Source organism: Nothobranchius furzeri, chromosome 2 (genome assembly GCF_043380555.1).
Source record: "Nothobranchius furzeri strain GRZ-AD chromosome 2, NfurGRZ-RIMD1, whole genome shotgun sequence".
NCBI lineage: Eukaryota > Metazoa > Chordata > Actinopteri > Cyprinodontiformes > Nothobranchiidae > Nothobranchius > Nothobranchius furzeri.
The window spans coordinates 89,694,656-89,713,264 of record NC_091742.1 but is presented as its reverse complement, the minus strand read 5'-3'; the positions used below and the strand labels follow the sequence as shown (position 1 = coordinate 89,713,264).

At 44.2% G+C, this 18,609-nt stretch overlaps 2 protein-coding genes across 11 annotated transcripts in view; one reads left to right on the top strand and one right to left on the bottom strand.

Moving 5' to 3' along the window:
* The first annotated feature begins 266 nt into the window (after positions 1 to 266).
* LOC107376860 (acidic leucine-rich nuclear phosphoprotein 32 family member D) lies at positions 267 to 4,996 on the top strand. Its single transcript, XM_015946180.3, has 7 exons — positions 267 to 420; positions 1,911 to 2,060; positions 2,147 to 2,269; positions 2,355 to 2,541; positions 2,614 to 2,672; positions 3,581 to 3,632; positions 4,057 to 4,996. Exons 1-7 carry the CDS (start codon positions 367 to 369, stop codon positions 4,134 to 4,136), a joined length of 705 nt encoding a protein of 234 aa, XP_015801666.3. The 5' UTR covers positions 267 to 366; the 3' UTR covers positions 4,137 to 4,996.
* Positions 2,720 to 18,609, bottom strand: part of LOC107376773 (coronin-2A) — a 29,641-nt gene continuing 13,751 nt past the window's right edge. The window contains exons 1-17 of one of the 10 annotated variants that reach the window (XM_070548239.1): positions 16,809 to 17,941; positions 16,447 to 16,638; positions 16,150 to 16,179; positions 15,908 to 16,022; positions 14,583 to 14,783; positions 9,225 to 9,341; positions 8,981 to 9,130; positions 8,662 to 8,862; positions 8,449 to 8,565; positions 8,252 to 8,356; positions 8,055 to 8,151; positions 7,186 to 7,301; positions 7,007 to 7,097; positions 6,764 to 6,924; positions 6,502 to 6,669; positions 6,368 to 6,436; positions 2,720 to 6,290 (exon numbers count right to left, since the gene is read on the bottom strand). In XM_070548239.1, the coding sequence (XP_070404340.1) occupies positions 6,234 to 6,290; positions 6,368 to 6,436; positions 6,502 to 6,669; positions 6,764 to 6,924; positions 7,007 to 7,097; positions 7,186 to 7,301; positions 8,055 to 8,151; positions 8,252 to 8,356; positions 8,449 to 8,565; positions 8,662 to 8,862; positions 8,981 to 9,130; positions 9,225 to 9,341; positions 14,583 to 14,783; positions 15,908 to 16,022; positions 16,150 to 16,175 (1,791 nt within the window). In that variant the 5' untranslated portion in view covers positions 16,176 to 16,179; positions 16,447 to 16,638; positions 16,809 to 17,941 and the 3' untranslated portion in view covers positions 2,720 to 6,233. Of the gene's footprint in view, positions 6,291 to 6,367; positions 6,437 to 6,501; positions 6,670 to 6,763; positions 6,925 to 7,006; positions 7,098 to 7,185; positions 7,302 to 8,054; positions 8,152 to 8,251; positions 8,357 to 8,448; positions 8,566 to 8,661; positions 8,863 to 8,980; positions 9,131 to 9,224; positions 9,342 to 14,578; positions 14,784 to 15,907; positions 16,023 to 16,149; positions 16,236 to 16,446; positions 17,942 to 18,609 lie in introns of those variants that run through there. The other 9 variants (XM_070548241.1, XM_070548240.1, XM_070548238.1 and 6 more) reach the window with 9 other exon arrangements.

Here is an 18,609-nt window from a genome sequence, read left to right as displayed (position 1 = left end):
TGTCAAGTTGGACAAGAAGACACGGAAAAAGTATTTTCCATATTTGCCTTTCAAAATAAATGTAAATCTAAAAGTAACATATTTTATTTGAAGTATTAAGCTCTATGAGAGAGTCGATGATCGTACATGTATTTATTTAAGTGAAATTTAATTTAAAAAATACGAACACAAATGGCAACCTAACAGCAAAGCTCTTCCACTGAGGGGCGTGTGAGTTTTATATTTGTAGTCTCAACCGGAAGTCGTCTATGCTAAAGCTAATTAACTTAACGTTCGGTCCGCGTGTTGATGTAGGAGAGAGGACTTGGGGAGAAAACACGTTTTTCAGACCACACAGAGACAATCTCAGGAGCAGACTAGAAGAACATGGACATGAAGAAAAGGGTCTCTTTAGAGCTGAGGCACCGGTCGCCAGCAGAGGTGAGAAATCCGGTTCGGTACTGCTGCGGCGTAAACTGGACCGGCGAAGGTAGGAAGGGGTGGTGGTGAGCACATGGTGGCTGCAGCTCAGCTAAAGTACCAACGTGTTTGTTTGCTGGTTAAAACTAAACTCCCAGACCACCTGTAGTAAAGGTCAACTGCGTGTTCATGGAAGTTTATGGAACTCATATTTACGCCACTTTAGTTATTGTTCTTTGATCACTACAAAGTTGTTTACTAGTTACTTATTTACTACGTTGTGCTTACTTATTCTTAGTCGTAAATGGTCAGAAGTCACATCTATGATTTTTGTTTAGTCAGGATTTTTATTCCAATTTTTTAAGTAAATAACTCAAAAAATCAGTTTGAGCTGTACTCAGGAAGAGCTAACACTTAATATCCGCTGTCTTGGGCCTGACTAATACCTGGAATGAAAACATTGCAAAGCTCAAGTTCCCTGCGCAATGTTTGCTGTTCGTACTTTTGAAATAAAGTCATATAGTTAGTTCATATAATATGTAAAGACTCCTATAAACATGTATTACATTTAGTGGTGTTTCGTTTTCATGAATCCTTGTTGTAAAGTTAGCAGGAAATGCTAGTGCTATCATTTGATTACACTAAGTTCTGTTTTTTTTTATTTTATTTTACCTGGTAAGTTATTTTTGTAGAGTTCAGCTTTCATTTTTATCATGTAACTTAGTGAAAAAATAATTACAACGCGAAACCGCATCTGTACTGTTTTAATACGAAGGCCTCCCAGAAATTAGTTGGATCCTACCTCCACAGCGTGCTAAGTGTGCCTGCTGTTGCTAGCTTGTTTTGAAAAAGCGAAACGGGGGGGGTGGGGTCCTGCCTCATTTATATTGTAAACCCATCTAGTATTTGTAAATTCTTATTCTGGGTAGTTTTATCGTATTCTGGGAGGCAGCCATGAGTCAGTTTATAGATATCAGGCTGCCCACGTGACCCAGGTGGGTAGTTTACAAACAGCCGCGAACGGCACCGTTCCGATATAAAGCTGTTGGGGGTGGGTTCACTGGGCCCGTACCATTTCGTAGAAACTACCAATAACACCACATGTGTTTTTGATTTCTTCTGGTTCAGAAATTAGTTATCACCCGATTTTCCCTGGCAGGTTAATATTTTGAGATGTTTGTAGAGGAAAAACACTTTAAAGGTGCATTACTGCATAAATTAATGTCACTTTTAAACTCAAAATCGTGAACAAATCTCGTCTCAACTTCTTTCGTCTATCTGGGTCGTGGGGGCAGCATCCCAACTAGGGAGTTCCAGACCGTCCTGTCCCCGCACGAACAAATATCTAGAAAACTCCAGCCATAACAAAATTAGCTCTGTTTTTACTGTTTAGTCAAAGATTAATCACAATAAAATACATTAGTCACAGGAGCAAACTCGGTTTCATTTAGAAACTGAGACCTAGTGCTGACATAATCCGACGTAGCTGCTCACTGGATTCTTCTGCTCAGGTCCAGGAGCTGGTTCTGGACAACTGTCGCTCTGATGAGGGGAAGATCGAAGGAATCACAGAGGAGTTCTCCAACCTGGAGCTGCTCAGCCTCACCAACGTGGGTCTGACCAGTGTCGCAGACATCCCCAAGTTGGACAAACTCAAAAAGGTAGAGCTGAATTGGTTCTTTTTGGTTTCTGTTCTAAAGTTAACCAGAACATGTGAGTTCTGAGTACTCTTCTGGTTTGTGTCCAGCTGGAGCTCAGTGACAACAGGATATCTGGAGGTCTGGAGGTTCTGGCGGAGCGGCTGGTCAACCTGACGCACCTGAACCTGAGTGGCAACAAGTTTAAGGACCTCAGCACGCTGGAGCCACTGGTGGGTGGAGATTATCTAAAGATCTTTGTTTATGTCCAGAATCTGGTCCCTCGTCTCCTGACCAGATTAGTCTTTTCTGCTCTAGAAAAAGCTGCCCCAGCTGAAGAGTCTAGACCTGTTTAACTGTGAGGTGACCAACCTGGGAGCCTACAGGGACTCCATCTTCACGCTCCTCCCTCAGCTCACCTACCTGGACGGCTACGACGTCGACAACTGTGAGGCGTCCGACTTTGACGATGATGGAGACAGCATTGATGAACTGGATGGCGAAGGTGAGATGTGAGCTCAGAGGGACGCGAGCGTAAGACTGTTTTCAGAAGCGTAACATTGGTGTTTCTCCTCAGGGGGGGAGTCGGACGACTTGGAGGAGGAAGATGAGGAAGAAGAAGACAGTGGTGACGAGGTAAGTGTGAGCTTAATGGTGTGTTCACAAACCACATAAGAATCCGATTCTTCATTTTCTGTAGCTCTGATTCAGTTTATGTATGTAGCGCCAAACCGTTACAAGAGTCGTTTCAAGGCACTTCACAAAAAACCGTTTGCTACACCGCTAAAAAAACGATAGGGTTCTGTTTTTGCCACAACCCGCTCCTGGAACACAAACATTTTCACCGTTAACATAGGACTAGACATGAAATCGTATATGGTTTCAGTGTAAAAACTCCAGTAATTTTCAAAATAAAAGACTATTGCAGCGATCCAATTTTATATCTATGTAGATTACATCAATACCGGCTTATTTACTCTCAGCATCCTCCCAGAAGTGCAACAGTGTGTTTTTCGTGGCTTTAAACCTGGCAGTGGAGAAGAACAACATCAAAATATTACATCAAACAGCAACATCAAACGTGATTTCCTTCTTTTTGGTGAAGGATGTTGTGGTCTCGCGAGTCAAGTGAGGAAGCTGTTTTCGCGGCCAATACTCCCCCGGTGTGTACTAGACTGCAGCAAAAGTCGCAAGTAAACTGCTACTTCACACTGCTTCCAGTGTGAAGTAGGGGTAAGCCTATAGCAGCATAACTCAGGATAACCTAACCAGCTGTACACTCCACCTCTCTACTCCACACTCATCCAAACAAGGGCTAACATCAGAATTTAACCATAGGCCCTATCATTTAAAGTTTTAGCATAGTCCTAAAAGTAGACAAGGTGTCTGCCTCATGTAGTAAAGCTAGAAGCTGGTTCCACAAGAGGGGAGCCTGATAACTAAAAGATCTGCCTCCTAATTTTTTCAGATATTCTAGGAGCCACCAGTTAACCTGCAACGTTTGTCTTCACGATAAAATGTTTCCTCTGATGTTGTTTCTGCAGGATGGGGACAGTGAGGGCGACGATGATGATGAGGATGATGAGGAAGAAGACGGTGAGCACCACTTCTTTTATTTCTGGGGGTTGAATAAGCAGAAACACCGAAGATAAAATACGGGAAGTTGTTCTGATGAAGGACAGGGTTTATAGTCGATCCCAGAGTCTTCAGCTATAACCAGATGATAGAAAATACTTTAACCCTCTCAGGGTCAAAATAAGTTTTGATAAAAGGACGAACAACTAAGTCCTTCAGTTCTGAGTTAAAAAATGCTCATGATATACGCATGTGGAGTAACCGGGTAGGTAGGTTTTAACGTTGCAAATCTGCAACGCCTGCCTCTAGAGGGTTAAAAGCCCAGAAAATTAAAGCAGATGGTGGACTTTTACCGTCATAAAATCATAATTATTGTCCGGGTTTCTCCTTAAGGACTGAATCTTATACGAGTTAATCAGCTGATTAGAGACTGTTTGTTCTGCAGACGAGGACTCGTCTCCGACTAAAGGAGAGAAGAGGAAGAGAGACCCCGATGATGATGAGGATGATGAGGACGATGATTAACCTCGACCGTTGCCCCCTAACCCCTCTACCCTCACCCCTTATCTTGGGCTGCGTCCCGTTTCTGATCCAGGCCTGCTTCTCGCCTCAAACCAAAATAACCTTTAGTTTCTTATTTATCGGAAACTCCTGTTTTGTTTTTTACAGCACATTTTTAAACTCAGGAATGAAATGTTCAAGTTTAGTTCAAATAATATAAAACCAGTCGTCGTTTTCTAAAAAGCTTCCAGACATCAAAGATTTTTGGTTGTCTATTTTTGACATGTTTAATTTCTGCTAGAAAATAAACAAGACACAATTGTAACTATTTTTACCTGATGAAATATTAACAGTATTTTTACACGTGTGAGCTCTATGTCGTCGTTTGTTTTGGGTAGATAAAACCAGTCATAAGCAGCTCGGTTCTGAGCATCCATCAGGTGGTTTTTACGTTATCTGTTTTTTTCTTCTTCTGAATTTGTCAAACCCGTTACGTTGTTTTCAATGCATCTAACATGACAAAGTTTTTTTTTTTTTTTTGGTTTGTTTTTTTTGGAAGAAACTGGATGCGGCTCCATCCATGGATGCTGAGATCCTGCTTTTTGTTGTCTGGAAGCCCCGCCCCCTCCCAGAGCCCCTCCCCTATGGCTCCAGCTCAGGGCAAACTTGTTTTTGTTCAGTTTTTTGCCAGCAGAGTTTTTTAAAATTATTTTTTCAGATGTTTTTTTTTTTTTTTTGTTAACTTGTGTGTTTGTCCAGGAACACAAACGCACACGGTGACTAGACGAAGTTGTTTGTTTTTGTTGGCTTGTTTTTCTACTCAGTAAGTTAAATACATTCTGAACATACAAAATTAACTTTGTAAATAAAATCTTAACATTTTCCTCTTGGTGTCTTTTTCTTCCCCGTATTTGGTTTCATTTTTCTGACTATAAAATCTCTTTATTGCCCCTTGGTGGGGAATTTTTGACATAACAGCAGCAATTACATTATTTTGACATTTAAGATATCGGCATTTTAAAGAAACTGCTTTCCGCGGTCAGACCCAGATATAAACACATATACTTACCCAGTTTAAACTTTTTACTCCCAAAGCAGAACATCAGGATTCAAATTGGAGCTAAAAAGATGCCATCTGTCTGTTAAAGTTAGTTTAAAAGTAAGTTAAAACATTTTTTCTATCATTGTTTATTTTTAATGTCTTAAATGTTTTTCAATGAGCAGCAGAATAAAAAAAGCATCAGAAATTCTCTTTTTGAGTCTGTCCACTAGAGGGCAGCAGACTACTGTGTAATTATCCTGCTTTGCATAAGTATTCAGAATCATCTGATCCACTCGGGAGTTTTAAAAGGGGAACTAGGCAGTTTAGCTTGCTTTTAGCACCCCTTAGTGTCCATTTGTAGAACTGAAAGTAGAACCTATCTCCTCCCTGTGCCAGTGGCGTGTCCAGATCTTTAAAAATGGGGTGGCCCAGGTGAGGCACAACTTTTTGCATGGGTGGCACCAATGGTTATGCTTCTTTTGTTTTACCCCCGAGCCTTGTGGACAATGAAAAGCCTGTTTGAAGGTAAATTAGTGTGGTGGCACCTGGGGTGGCCAATCAGATTCCAAGGGTGGCATGTGCTACCCCAGGCCACTCCCTCGACACGCCCCTGCCCTGTATATTCGTCTTTTTAACCCCTTGATTTAACAGCGTGAAGTAAGTCCAAACAGAGCGGCCCACCAGTCTGAAGTTGCAAGTGGAATATTCTGGCCGCAGGGATGATAGGGACTGGGTGGCTTTTCATTAACCCTGTAAAGGGGTCATTTTAGCACACACTGGCTCAAAAACAGGATTTAAAAATATGAAAAGTTGCAAAGTGTCCCTTTAACATGAGTTTTATGTTTTGAATCCGTTTTTTTTTTATCAGTTTTAACTTTAAAATACCAGTTTCAGATGAATCTGTTGTGTATAAAATACAACATCAGTGCCTCAGATCCTCTAAAAGAGCTAAAGAATAAAAGCACCAGTAAGAATCTGGCTTATCTCAGAAAACTGATCTCAGTTTAACCAGTTAGACGTCGTGTTTTCCACCCTTCACACACTACAGTGAGTCTTCTCCAGGTCTTAAACGTAAAGAGTCAGAGTGCGGTCCTCACTCTGGTCTTCATCTGCTGCTCCAGCTGAGCAATCCTCATCTGCAGACACCAGAACCACAGTTCTGGGTCAGGGTGATCAACCAGAGCTCTGCTGCTCAGAAGGACTAACTACTCACGTCTCTGTGCTGCAGCTCCTCCTTCAGGTCTCTGATCTCCTCCTGCTGTCTGTAAAAAGCCTTCAGGAGCTGAAACAGAACCACACCATCAGCGTGTCCATGAGGACAGAAGATGAGAGGCATTTCTTCCTGACCTCTGTCTCAGCTTTGGGTGGGGGGTTCTCCTCTGGTTCGCAGCAGTGGGGGGTGCAGCAGTAGGCCATGAGGGGACTCTGGGTCTCATCGGGCTGCCACCCCGACAGGTCGCTGACATTAAAGGAGTATTTGGCATCCTGATAGGCCAGCTGCTCCCGCAGGAAGTCCTCCACCACAATAAAAGCACAAGAGGTTCGAACATGCGTCTTCATTCTGACATCGTTAATGGGTTTGGGTTTCTGTCAGGACAAAGGGATCTACCTTTTCTACACGGTACTGGTACGAGTTGGTCACTGGACCACCAACTGGGCCTGTCTGGACCCTGAGGGAGCTCATCTGGCCCAACTGGGTCTTGTCTGGAGAGACCTCCCCGTATGGGTTCTCTACACGGGCTTCGGGCTTCAGGGACATCAGAACCGGGTCTGAAGGTGAGACCAGAAGGCTTTATTGGATCACTGAGTTGAGCTGATAGCAGAGCAGATGAGGTATTTCTGAGTTGCTGACCTCTATCAATGCCCTGAAGCCACTCCTGAGCCGTCAGCGCCGCCTGGTTTCCTGCCGTCATAGGATACAGGTCCTCCTGGAAGACTCCTGACTGAGGAAAAACAGATGTTTGTGTTTAGATAATCTCTTCACGCTCATCAGCAAGAAGCTGAAGGATAATCAGGGCAAATCATCAGAACCTCTTTTCTTGGTACGAACATGGACAGCGGTTCCACCAGATCACTGACAGCAACCAGACGATAAAACCGGAAAACCTCACATGACCTAACATCCAGACCGCGCTTTGGCATGACTCCTAAAATATCAGAAGCACACATTTTCATCCAGCTGCGGTCTCTCAGAAAATTACTTCATCAATTCAATCACAGTCAATCATTCTAAAATTATTGTTGGAATTGGAAAAAAAAATCCATGTAACCCTTTTGCAGTAACTATTATACGAGCTAGTAGCCTAGCTTGTATTAGCTTGACCACTTGCTAAGATGTTCTCCTGATTAAAGTGTTCGTTCAAACATTCGTTTCAGTAAACAAAATATTTATCTGTGTGCTGTTTTGATCTGTTTGCTATTGAGAGTTTAGCTAAAACAAGTGGTTAGCCAAAATTAGCTCAGCAAGCTGAAATACATACATCAGTGGGAGTTAAGGTCCTTTTGAGGTAAAGCTATGTTTAAGTTTGGTAAACTTTACTGACTTATTAATGTTTTTTTTAATTAATCTGCAAACTTTTAAATATGGGAGATAAACAAGAACTGCTAATGCTAATTAGCTCTCGTTAACATGTTAGCATTAGATTTATTGTCAGAAGTTGGCTCTGAAACAACACTGGTCCCAAACAAGTTATCTAAAAGGAAAACAAACAATAAAATAAAATTTAATTTGTTTACATTTGTTTTAGTTTAATCGGAAATCTTCCCTCCAGGCTAACATATTAGCACATCTGTCAACATCACGGTACCATTCTCATTCATCTCTTAGATGGGTTTTCTGTCTAATTTCAGAATTAGATTATAGTAAATCCAAAAGTCTTTGTGGCCCTTTTTAAACTGACCAAGTCCTTTCTGGGGTAGCGGGGACCTGTACTCCGTCAGGAAGCTGACGTAAGGTTTCTCAGAGCTCAGCTCGTAGCACCTGATGGTTCCATCACCCTACAAACAATAAACAATCATCTGTAACGAGTAAAGAGCTTTTTGATTCCTCTGAGAACATCTGGCCTACAGGAAAGAATCAGAGATTATTTTTTAAAACCTTTCCAGCCAAGTAGAGCATCTGTGTGTCCGGGTCGTAGAACGGGAAGAGAACTCCTGCTGATCCATCCAAGTCCTCCTCATACAGAGGTTCAGACAGGTCCTCCTGTTCATGGAGGACACACAGATGTCTGAATTATAACATTTCTGTTCTCTGGGGGAGAACATTGGTCAGAACCACTGAAGACGTTGTCTCACCGGGTCCCAGAGGACAATTTGTCTGTGGTTCCATGGAGAACTTCCAGTGGACAAAAGCATCTTCAGCCCTCCAATGTATAAAACCTTGTTGGCCCTGTGTGTCTTACTGCTGGACACCTGCAGAGACATCCGACTGAGGATTTGAGTATAAAAGCCTCCTAAATGACTAACCCTTTATTAAAGACACAATGAGGACACACTTTAAGAAGACACCTGTAAAATCTTCCCAGCCCGTGGGTCAAGGACCCGAACCCGCCTGTCCTTGGACGTGACTGCCAGCCTGCTGCCATCCTTGTTGAAGCTGACAGACAGCAGCAGCGCCTCTGAGGGGTAGCGGTAATGGACAGGAGTCAGAACCACCCGGACCGGCTGTCTGATTACAGCTCCAGCCTGGGACACGTCCCACAGAAGAACCTGGAGCCGAGACGGAGACAAAACCCCAGATCTGATAAAGAGGCTGGTGTCGTTTTATGAGTTAATTCAATGAAATAAAAACATATGACAAACAATGTGGACCAATGAGGAGCCTGACCTTGCAGTCGTAGGCGGAGCTTAGCAGCAGGTTCACAGCTGTCGGATGCCACTCAATGATGGCAACCCTCCTGCAGTGACCGATCAGAGTCTTCCGGGCCTTGGTGATGTTCTGTTGGACTCCACAGATCGGAATGTCCCAAATCTTCACCTTTGAACAGAACCAGAACTTGGTTTTAATTTTAGCCCCCCCCCCCCCCCCCCCCCCCCCAACCTTACATCAGAACCAGACAGTAAAAACGTACGGTGCAGTCCTCTGAACACGACGCAATGCAGTGATCGTCAAATGGGTTCCACTTCACGTCCAGAACTCTGCCGCTGTGACCGCAGACCCTCGGGTGGTGCGGTTCCAACCTGCCTGTCTGATGGAGGAGAACCTATGAAGGTCTAGAAGACTAAAGTAGATCGTAATCATGTTGAGTCCAGTGACACTTGTGGGTTACAAGTCGTTGCCCATGGCAACAGTTCTGGGATCAAACTCACGATGACTACGTTCTGTCAGACAAAGGAAGTGGAGTCTGGGGGCGTGGCTATAGTGGAAGATGTACTAACCAGCAAAAACCTGTTTCTACGGTAACATCTGGTTCTGTTCCACCTAGATCTAGAACCTGAATCACTCCTCAAATCAATGAATCAACACTGTTAAAATGACTGTACTGCCAAAGTTCATTAATTTAATAATAATACATTTTATTTCAACAGCGCCTTTCTGAACACTCAAGGGCACTTTACAGAGATAAAATACACAACAATAAAAGATAAAACAGCATAAAACAAACAGACAGATTGGAGCAACGAGAGTAATTATTGGAATGCTAGACGGAACAGGTGAGTTTTGAGTCTGGTTTTAAAGAGAGTGAGGGAATCAATGTTACGGAGGTCAGGAGGAAGTGAGTTCCAGAGCTGGGGAGCAGAGCGGCTGAAGGCCCTGCTCCCCATAGTGACCAGACGGAAAGGTGGGACTGAGAGGTGGATGGAGGAGGAGGACCTAAGGGAACGGGTGGAGGTTGAAGGATGAAGGAGGTCTGAGAGGTACGGTGGAGCTAGGTTATGGATGGCTTTGAATGTATATAGCAGAATTTTGAATTGGATTCTGGAAGTGACAGGGAGCCAGTGGAGCTGCTGAAGAACAGGGGTGATGTGGTGGAAGGAGGGAGTTCTGGAAATGATGCGGGCTGCCGAGTTCTGGAGAAGTTGGAGTTTATGGAGGGATTTGTGAGGAAGACCGAAGAGAAGAGCGTTGCAGTAGTCAATACGGGAAGTGATGAGGCTGTGGACAAGAATGGCGACCGAGTGAGTAGTGAGGGAGGGGCGTAGGCGGTTAATGTTACGTAGATGGAAGTAGGCAGACCGGGTAATATTGTTTATGTGGGACTGGAAGGATAGTGAGGAGTCGAGGATGACACCCAGACTCTTGACCTGAGGGGAGGGGGAAACTAAGGAGTTGTCGACGGGAAGTGTAAAGCTGTGGATTTTGGATAGTAAAGATTTAGTGCCGACAAGTAACATTTCTGTTTTATCACTGTTGAGTTTGAGAAAGTTTGATGTGAACCAGTCTTTGATTTCAGATAAACAATTGGTGAGGGATGAAGGAGGAAGTGAAGAGGAGGGTTTGGAGGATTCATAGAGCTGGGTGTCATCCGCGTAACAATGAAAATGGATGTCAAATTTACGGAAAATATTTCCCAGGGGAAGAAGGTAAGTGATGAAAAGGAGTGGACCGAGAACAGAGCCTTGGGGGACGCCAGTAGTGACAGGGAAGGGACGGGAAGTGAAGGATTTTAGTTGAATAAACTGAGTACGGCCAGAGAGATATGAACGGAACCAATCAAGCGGGGTATGAGAAATGCCAAGGGAAGACAATCTATGGAGGAGGATGGTGTGAGAGATGGTATCGAAGGCTGAACTCAAGTCGAGGAGGATGAGAATGGAGAGCAGTCCAGTATCGGCAGCAGTGAGGAGGTCATTAGTGATTTTTATGAGTGCAGTTTCTGTACTGTGGCCAGGACGAAAGCCAGACTGGAAGGGCTCATAGAGGCTATTGAGCGTGAGATGAGCATGGAGTTGAGCACAGATTATTTTTTCAAGGATTTTTGAAAGAAAGGGAAGATTTGAGATGGGACGAAGATTATTGAAATTATTGGGATCGGTGCCGGGTTTCTTTAATATTGGAGTAATAGATGCAGTTTTGAAAAGTGAGGGAACAATACCGGTAGAGAGGGAGGAGTGGATTATGGCGGTTATGAGAGGGAGAAGGGAGGTGAGACATGTTTTAACCAAAACTGTAGGGAGGGGGTCGAGAGAGCAGGTGGTGGGCTTGGATTTACAGATAATATCAGATATTTCGGATGAGGTGGGAAGAAGAAAGGAACAAAATGACTGGCCGGGTGAAAAAATCTCAGGGGGAGGGGAAGAACTTTGAATTAATTGCTGGTGTATGGAAGCAATCTTCTGAATAAAGAAGGTTAATAAAGAGTTACATGAGTCAGCAGAATACAGGTGGGGGGGTAGAGAGTCCGGGGGATGAAAAATATTGCACATTATTGAGAACAGAGTCCTAGAGTTGCCTTCATTGGAGGAAACCAATCCAGAGTAGAAAGCAGATTTTGTATGTTTAATTGAGTCCAAGTATTGAAGCAGATGAGTTTTGTGCATTTCTTTGTGTACTGCAAGACCAGTTAGTTTATGGAGGCATTCGAGTTGACGTCCTTTGGCTTTCATCTGTCGGAGTTCAGGGGTAAACCAGGGGGCAGAGTGAGTAAAGGAGACGGACAGAGTTTTGACAGGTGCAAGAGAATCCAAGATATTGTGGAGTGTGGAGTTATAATGAGAAACAAGATGGTCAGGAGAAGCAGAACTAGGGATGGATATAGTGTTAATAATAGATGACAGGGTGTCTGGGTTAATGTTTTTGATATTGCAGAATGAGATGTGACGGATAGGCTTAGTTCTTAAAGAGCAGAGGGGGATGTTGAATGACAGAAAAAAGTGATCCGATATATGGACATCATTAGCAGAACAGTTAGATGGGGTTAAACCAGAGCAGAAGATTAAATCAAGAGAGTGACCTTTAATGTGCGTGGGAAAATTAGAATATGTTTGAAAATCGAAGCTGTTGAGGCAGGAGGAGAAGTCTCTGGTGAGGGGGAGGTTCAAGTTGTCCATATGAATATTTATATCACCAAGCAGAATGACACTGGGGGAGAGGGTAGTGAGCTGGGTGAGTAATGAGGAGAAGTCATTTAAAAAGTCACTATTGGGCTTGGGTGGGCGGTAGATCAAGGCTATAACTGTAGGAGTGGGACCGGGTATTTGAAAAACAGAAGATTCCATGGAGCTGAAGGCAGGAGTGGAGACAGGCAGCACCTTCCACTTCTCGCGATAGAGCAGCGCGAGACCGCCCCCACGACCGGAGCCACGTGGATAGGAAAGGTAAACAAAGCCGGGGGGAGTGGAAGCGTTAAGTTGGGAAAAGTCGTTAAGTTGCTGCCAGGTCTCCGTGAGCCCGATGAAATCCAGTTTATGGTCGGTGATGAGGTCCTGAATGAGCTGACCCTTGTTTGTGAGAGAGCGGACATTCAGGAGGCCGAAGTTGACGGTGTTGTTGTGGTTGGAGGTTGCTGTCTTCGCCAGGCTGGCTAGCGAGCGAAGGTCCGCAGTCCGGCCAGTGTTGAGGCGAGGACGACGAGTTGTGGACCAGTATGAGGTGATTGAGTGAGAGTTATCCAGCTGGAAGTTACGGCGAGACCCACGATGGATGTATCTCCGGCGAGGAGAAAGGACGATCTCCGGGTGGAGCTGTAATGCTACCGGCGGAGGCACAGAGAGATGCCTGCATAGCAGGAGGAGATCAGCCGCCGTGTACTGGAACAGAGCTGCCCCAGGTTGGAGGAGAAGGGACAGGGCAGACCAGAGGAGGGTCAACCAGATAAATAACTTGCAGGCCCACATGATGAACAGCGGTGGGCAGATAGCCGATAGCAGCGGGTCAACAGCCGGGAGGAGTGAGGTAGGTTTAGTCCGCTTGTACACCCAAACAACAAACTGACAACCAAACAGGATCCAATGGAGGCAGAAAAAATATAGCACCCACTTAGGACATCTACAATCTAGTGCTCCATAAAAAGTAAAACACGATAAAATCACGTTAAAATCACCGGTGAGCAGCGGCTGCAAAAACGCGCCAGCGTCCACTCCAGGTGTCGATTCACAATTTGTTCCAATGTCTCCCGAGTTTTCCTTCTAAAACTTTTTTTCTCCATGTTGTCGTTCTTTTTAAAACACAGACCAAAGACCTCCATCCGTCCATCCATCCATCCATCCATCCATCCATCCATCCATCCATCCATCCATCCATCCATCCATCCATCCATCTTCAGCTGCTTATGCGGAGTCGGGTCGCGGGGGCAGCAGCCCAAGCCGAGACGCCCAGACTTCCCTCTCCCCAGCAATTTGGGCCAGCTCTTCCGGGGGAATCCCATGGCATTCCCTGGCCAGGTGAGAGACAAAGTCCCTCCAGCGTGTCCTGGGTCTTACCCTGGGTGTCCTCCCAGTTGTACATGCCTGGAAAACCTCACCCAGGAGGCATCCTGACCAGATGCCCAATCCACCTCAACTGGCTCCTCTCGATGTGGAGGAGCAGCGGGTCTACTCCGAGCCCCTCCCGGATGACCACACTTCTCACCCTATTTCTCCAGCCACCCTGCAGAGAAAACTCATTTTGGCCGCTTGTATCCGCGATCTCGTTCTTTTGGTCACTACCCAAAGCTCATGACCATAGGTGAGGGTAGGAACGTAGATCGAGTGGTAAATCGAGAGCTTCGCCTTCTGACTCAGCTCTCTCTTCACCACGACAGACCGGTACAACGCCCGCATCACTGCAGATGCAGCACCAATCCACTTATCGATCTCACGCTCCATATTTTCCTCACTGGTGAACAAGACCCAGAGATACTTAAACTCCTCCACTTGAGGCAGGACCTCATCCCGGACCTGGAGAAGGCATTCTACCCTTTTCCGATTGAAGGCGCGAAAGATCTGTATCTGTTTTTAAGTTTGATCCGATGTAGTGGGGAGGGGTGGGGAAGGTTTTGTGTAGTTCATGGAGTTTTTAAGCCTTGTTGAAAACTGTTAAAATCTCTTATTAACCTTGTTTAAAAAGAGAGGTGACATTCCACGTACCAAGAGCCGGCTGTGTAGCCCAGGATCAGACCGCCAAGGTCCCCGCCTTCGGCTACCACCCATCTCACAATGCACCTGACCCCTTTGGCCCCTCACCAAAAGTGATGAGCCCACGGGTGAAAGTCCAGCCACCAAATGCTTGCCAACGTGTCCCCTGCTAGGCCAGACTCCACAGAGGGGGCCCTGGTGACCCCCATTCATGCGAGGGAACACTGTTTCCATTGATAATATTAATCATAAGGGCCTGTTTGTGACCCTGCCAGAGGAATAAAGCCTCAGACAGCTTAGCTCCTAGGGTCAAACCCCTCCACCATGGCAAGGTGGCCGGCCAGGGAGAGGTCGGCGATTTCATCTAATTTAAATGTGTAAACATAAATTATTCCTGTATGCTGTGTTCATCTGAGGGAGTTGGACCTACATACATGGTGGACCGGCAGGACTAAAAATGACCCGCCCCCGGCACACTCTGTCACCACGGCGATGAAGCTGGGATTGGCCGAGCAGTAGTGGTTGTCATGGACGCTCCTTGTGATTGGCACCCTGTTGTAACTGTGGTCCTTGGAGGACGACTTTCCGAAGACGTGACGAAACTTTGACCGGTGGAACGACGAGCACCACGACATCTGACAAGACAGGAAGTGGCAGGAAGAGACAGGAAGTGGTCATTAGCAGGCTTTGTTGTAGGAGTTTATGATGAACTAATAATTAGATGAAAGTTTTCAATGTTTAATCAGAATAACTTTGATTTTCTGTAGATTCAAAACAAGTTTATATAAAATAAACAAAGATATTATGTAGATGACAGCAACCAGCAGCAACCAGACTGCATCTAATGAGACCTAGAAGAAACCAGATCTGCATTATGATGGTTCTGTTGGGCTTTGTTGTCTTAAAGTCCTTTTAGTCATTATCACACGGGTGAAATTCAGCTTTGCATTTGACCCATCCTCACGGAGAGCGGTGAGCTGAAGACATAGCTGGTCTCGGGAACTACTGGGAAGAGGTGTGACCAACTCACTGCTTTGCAAGTCACAAGTAAGTCACAAGTCTTTCCAGTCAAGTCTTGAGTCAAATCCAAGTCAAAGACAACCAAGTCGAGTCCAAAGTCAATGATGTGGAAGTCCAAATCAAGTCCAAGTCTTTAACTTTGAATTTTCAAGTCATAATCAAGTCATCTGTCAAACTTCAATTTAATGACAATGATAATAAATTCCAGGAAAAAAAGCTTCTTAAAGCTTCATTTTTTCGCTCAAACAAGCAGAAACTGAAACTGATTATAAACAAAGTGCTGCTGCATTTAGCAGTAAATCAAACCCAGAACCAAGAATGATTTATGATTTTTGTCCATGTCGTGTTAAAATATCAAATATGCTCAAGTCATCAACAAGTCAACAGATGCAAGTCGATTCAAGTTGCAAGTCACTGGCTTTTAAGTCCGAGTCAAGTCGAGATTTTATCAAGTCAAGTCAGAAGTCATTAAAATGATGACTCGAGTCCACACCTCTGCTATTTGGTGGTTTAAACCCCCCCCCCCCCCCCCAATCCAACACCTTAAAGCTGAGTGTCAAGCAGGGAGGCATTGGGTCTTTGGTATGACCTGACCGGATTTGAACCCCGACCTCTCAGTCAGGTGGACACTCGACCACTAGGGCACTGAGCTGGTTTTATGATCATCTTTTATTTATTTATTCCCTCTAACTAATCCTGGGTGGTAGTTAAGCCATTAACCAGCAGCTCTAGTGCTTACACATAGAACTGGTTTCATGCAAACCAAACGTTGGTCTTGTGTTGGACTTCCTGTCCCGTCCTGCTGACCTGGACCTGGGCTGCTGCTCCGGGCCGCTGCAGCTCCTTTATACATCCTAATCAATAATGCAATCAGCTCTAATTATTAGCTTTCATAATCCTATCAATAATACATCACTCTTCCTCATTAAGCATTCAGCAGAAAATGAAAAATGCTTTGTGCTAAGTATTAAAATTCCTGACCTTTGACTCCTGCTGATGAAGACCATCTAACTGATGGAGACCAGAGAAGAGAGACGATGATAAAACATGAAACAGCAAACAGGAAGCTAAAATGCATCAGGAATGATTAAAGAACTCACACAGATTAAACTAAGGCATTCAAATTTTTGTTTAGATTTATTCTCTTAAATCAGATAAACTTGTAGATTATAAATATTTAAACTTTTATCGGCTGATAAACACCTAAAAGATTTGATCTGGTAACAGAAGCTGACTCTTTGGTTCCTGCTCTGGTGAAGTTAGAGAACACGGTCTTACCTCTGGTGGTGTGAAGATCCCAGACCCAAGACTCTAGAACATGATTTTACTGGTTTCCACTAGAGTAAAGAGTCTGGTGGTTTGCTGACCTGCGTCCACGTCCAGCTCCAGGCTGCTGCGTCTTCACTTCTGATCCATGACGTTTACCCTCTGTGTCCTCATTAACCCAGATGGTTATGCTCAGCTGCACCACTACAAAGGTCCTCAACCATATGATACCACACACACACACACACACACACACACACACACACACACACACACACACACACACAGAGAGAGGTTGTTCTGGGTCTGAGGATCAAACTGAACCTGGATCATCAATAAAGATGATCCATTGTAAATCTGTGCTGGAGACTCACACTCTAACCATTACTGCTCAGATGAACCCACATGGACACGTGTCCTCCAGAGGACAAAGGACCAGAGCTTGTCTAAAGGACTGGTGTTACAATCTGTGGCTCAGCGATGTATGGAAAAACGGTTCCATCAACAGGAGCCCGCGGAACAAAACTGGGATTAAGAAATCCGGGATTAGTGACTGAGCTGAGCTCAATGAATCCAAAACAAGAGCGTCCAGGATGAACAGACATGGATCTATCAGGTCGGGTGAAACCTGTCCAGGATAAATGCACACTTGGTGATAGTAATTAAGTAATAATAATAATAATAATAATAATAATAATAATAACGTGCTTTTTACTTTAAATTGATTTGGCCTATTACATTTGTGCTGTATACGTATATGTATTCATATTCACTGTGTTTATTCATAATGTTACATTTTGTGTATTTATATTCATGAGATTTGTGTTTTATACCAGTGATTCTCAGCCTGCGGTACGCATGCCCCTGGTGGTGCGTGAGTGCATTACAGGTGCTACACAGAAACATTGATATTTCATGGGTATCAGTTGTTGGACAGCATTTGCTGTGCCCTGGTAAAAAGAGAAACTGGGGCTGGGGTGTGTTATCTTTAATGCATATGCATGTAGTTGCATATGCTATTATTTAGTCACCTGTTGAGATTTTCACTCTACCGGCCAACAGCAACTGAATAACCTGCTTCATCTGCTCTGGATGAAAGGAGCAGCTGCAGAGCCAGCTTGAATCAGGATGGGTGGATGAGGAGTACTCGTAAAGCAGACGAGGCAACAGTTGGCTTTATATATATATGTATATATATATATGTATATATATATGTATATATATAAAATGTTAACAAAAATTTAAAAACCTGAAATAAAGCTATTTTGTCCCCCTGCGTCATAATGCAGAATGTGTGTATGCATGTGTGTGTATTGCACTTCAAGTACCATTCTAAACAACCTGACCAGTGTGTCTAGAACATTATAATTAAATAATTTCACTTAATAAGAACATTTCACCTGTGGCCTGAACGCACTCCGTCCTTCTGCTCCGTGTAAACCCAAATACAGTCAGGTCCATAAATATTGGGACATCGACACAATGCTAACATTTTTGGCTCTATACACCACCACAATGGATATCAAATGAAACAAAAAAGATTTGCTTTAACTGCAAACTGTCAGCTTTTATTTGAGGGTATTTACATCCAAATCAGGTGAACGGTGTAGGAATTACAACAGTTTGCATATGTGCCTCCCACTTGTTAAGGGACCAAAAGTAATGGGACAATTGGCTCCTCAGCTGTTCCATGGCCAGGTGTGTGTTATTCCCTCATTATCCCAATTACAATGAGCAGATAAAAGGTCCAGAGTTCATTTCAAGTGTGCTACTTGCATTTGGAATCTGTTGCTGTCAACTGTCAAGATGAGATCCAAAGAGCTGTCACCATCAGTGAAGCAAGCCATCATTAGGCTGAAAAAAACAAAATAAACCTATCAGAGAGATAGCAAAAACATAGGCGTGGCCAAAACAACAGTTTGGAACATTCTCAAAAAGTAGGAACGCACCGGTGAGCTCAGCAACACCAGAAGACCACGGAAAACAACTGTGGTGGATGACCAAAGAATCCTTTCCCTGGTGAAGAAAAAACACCCTTCACAACAGTTGGCCAGATCAAGAACACTCTCCAGGAGGTAGGTGTATCTGTGTCAAAGTCAACAATCAAGAGAAGACTCCACCAGTGTGAATACAGAGGGTTCACCACAAGATGTAAACCACTGGTGACCCCCAAAA

Excerpts from the sequence above, each read along its gene's own strand:
- LOC107376860 (XM_015946180.3), top strand. The coding sequence starts at position 367 with ATGGACATGAAGAAAAGGGTCTCTTTAGAGCTGAGGCACCGGTCGCCA. Across the intron at positions 421-1,910 it reads GGCACCGGTCGCCAGCAGAG|GTCCAGGAGCTGGTTCTGGA; the intron begins GTGAGAAATCCG and ends TCTTCTGCTCAG. Across the intron at positions 3,633-4,056 it reads GGATGATGAGGAAGAAGACG|ACGAGGACTCGTCTCCGACT; the intron begins GTGAGCACCACT and ends TTTGTTCTGCAG.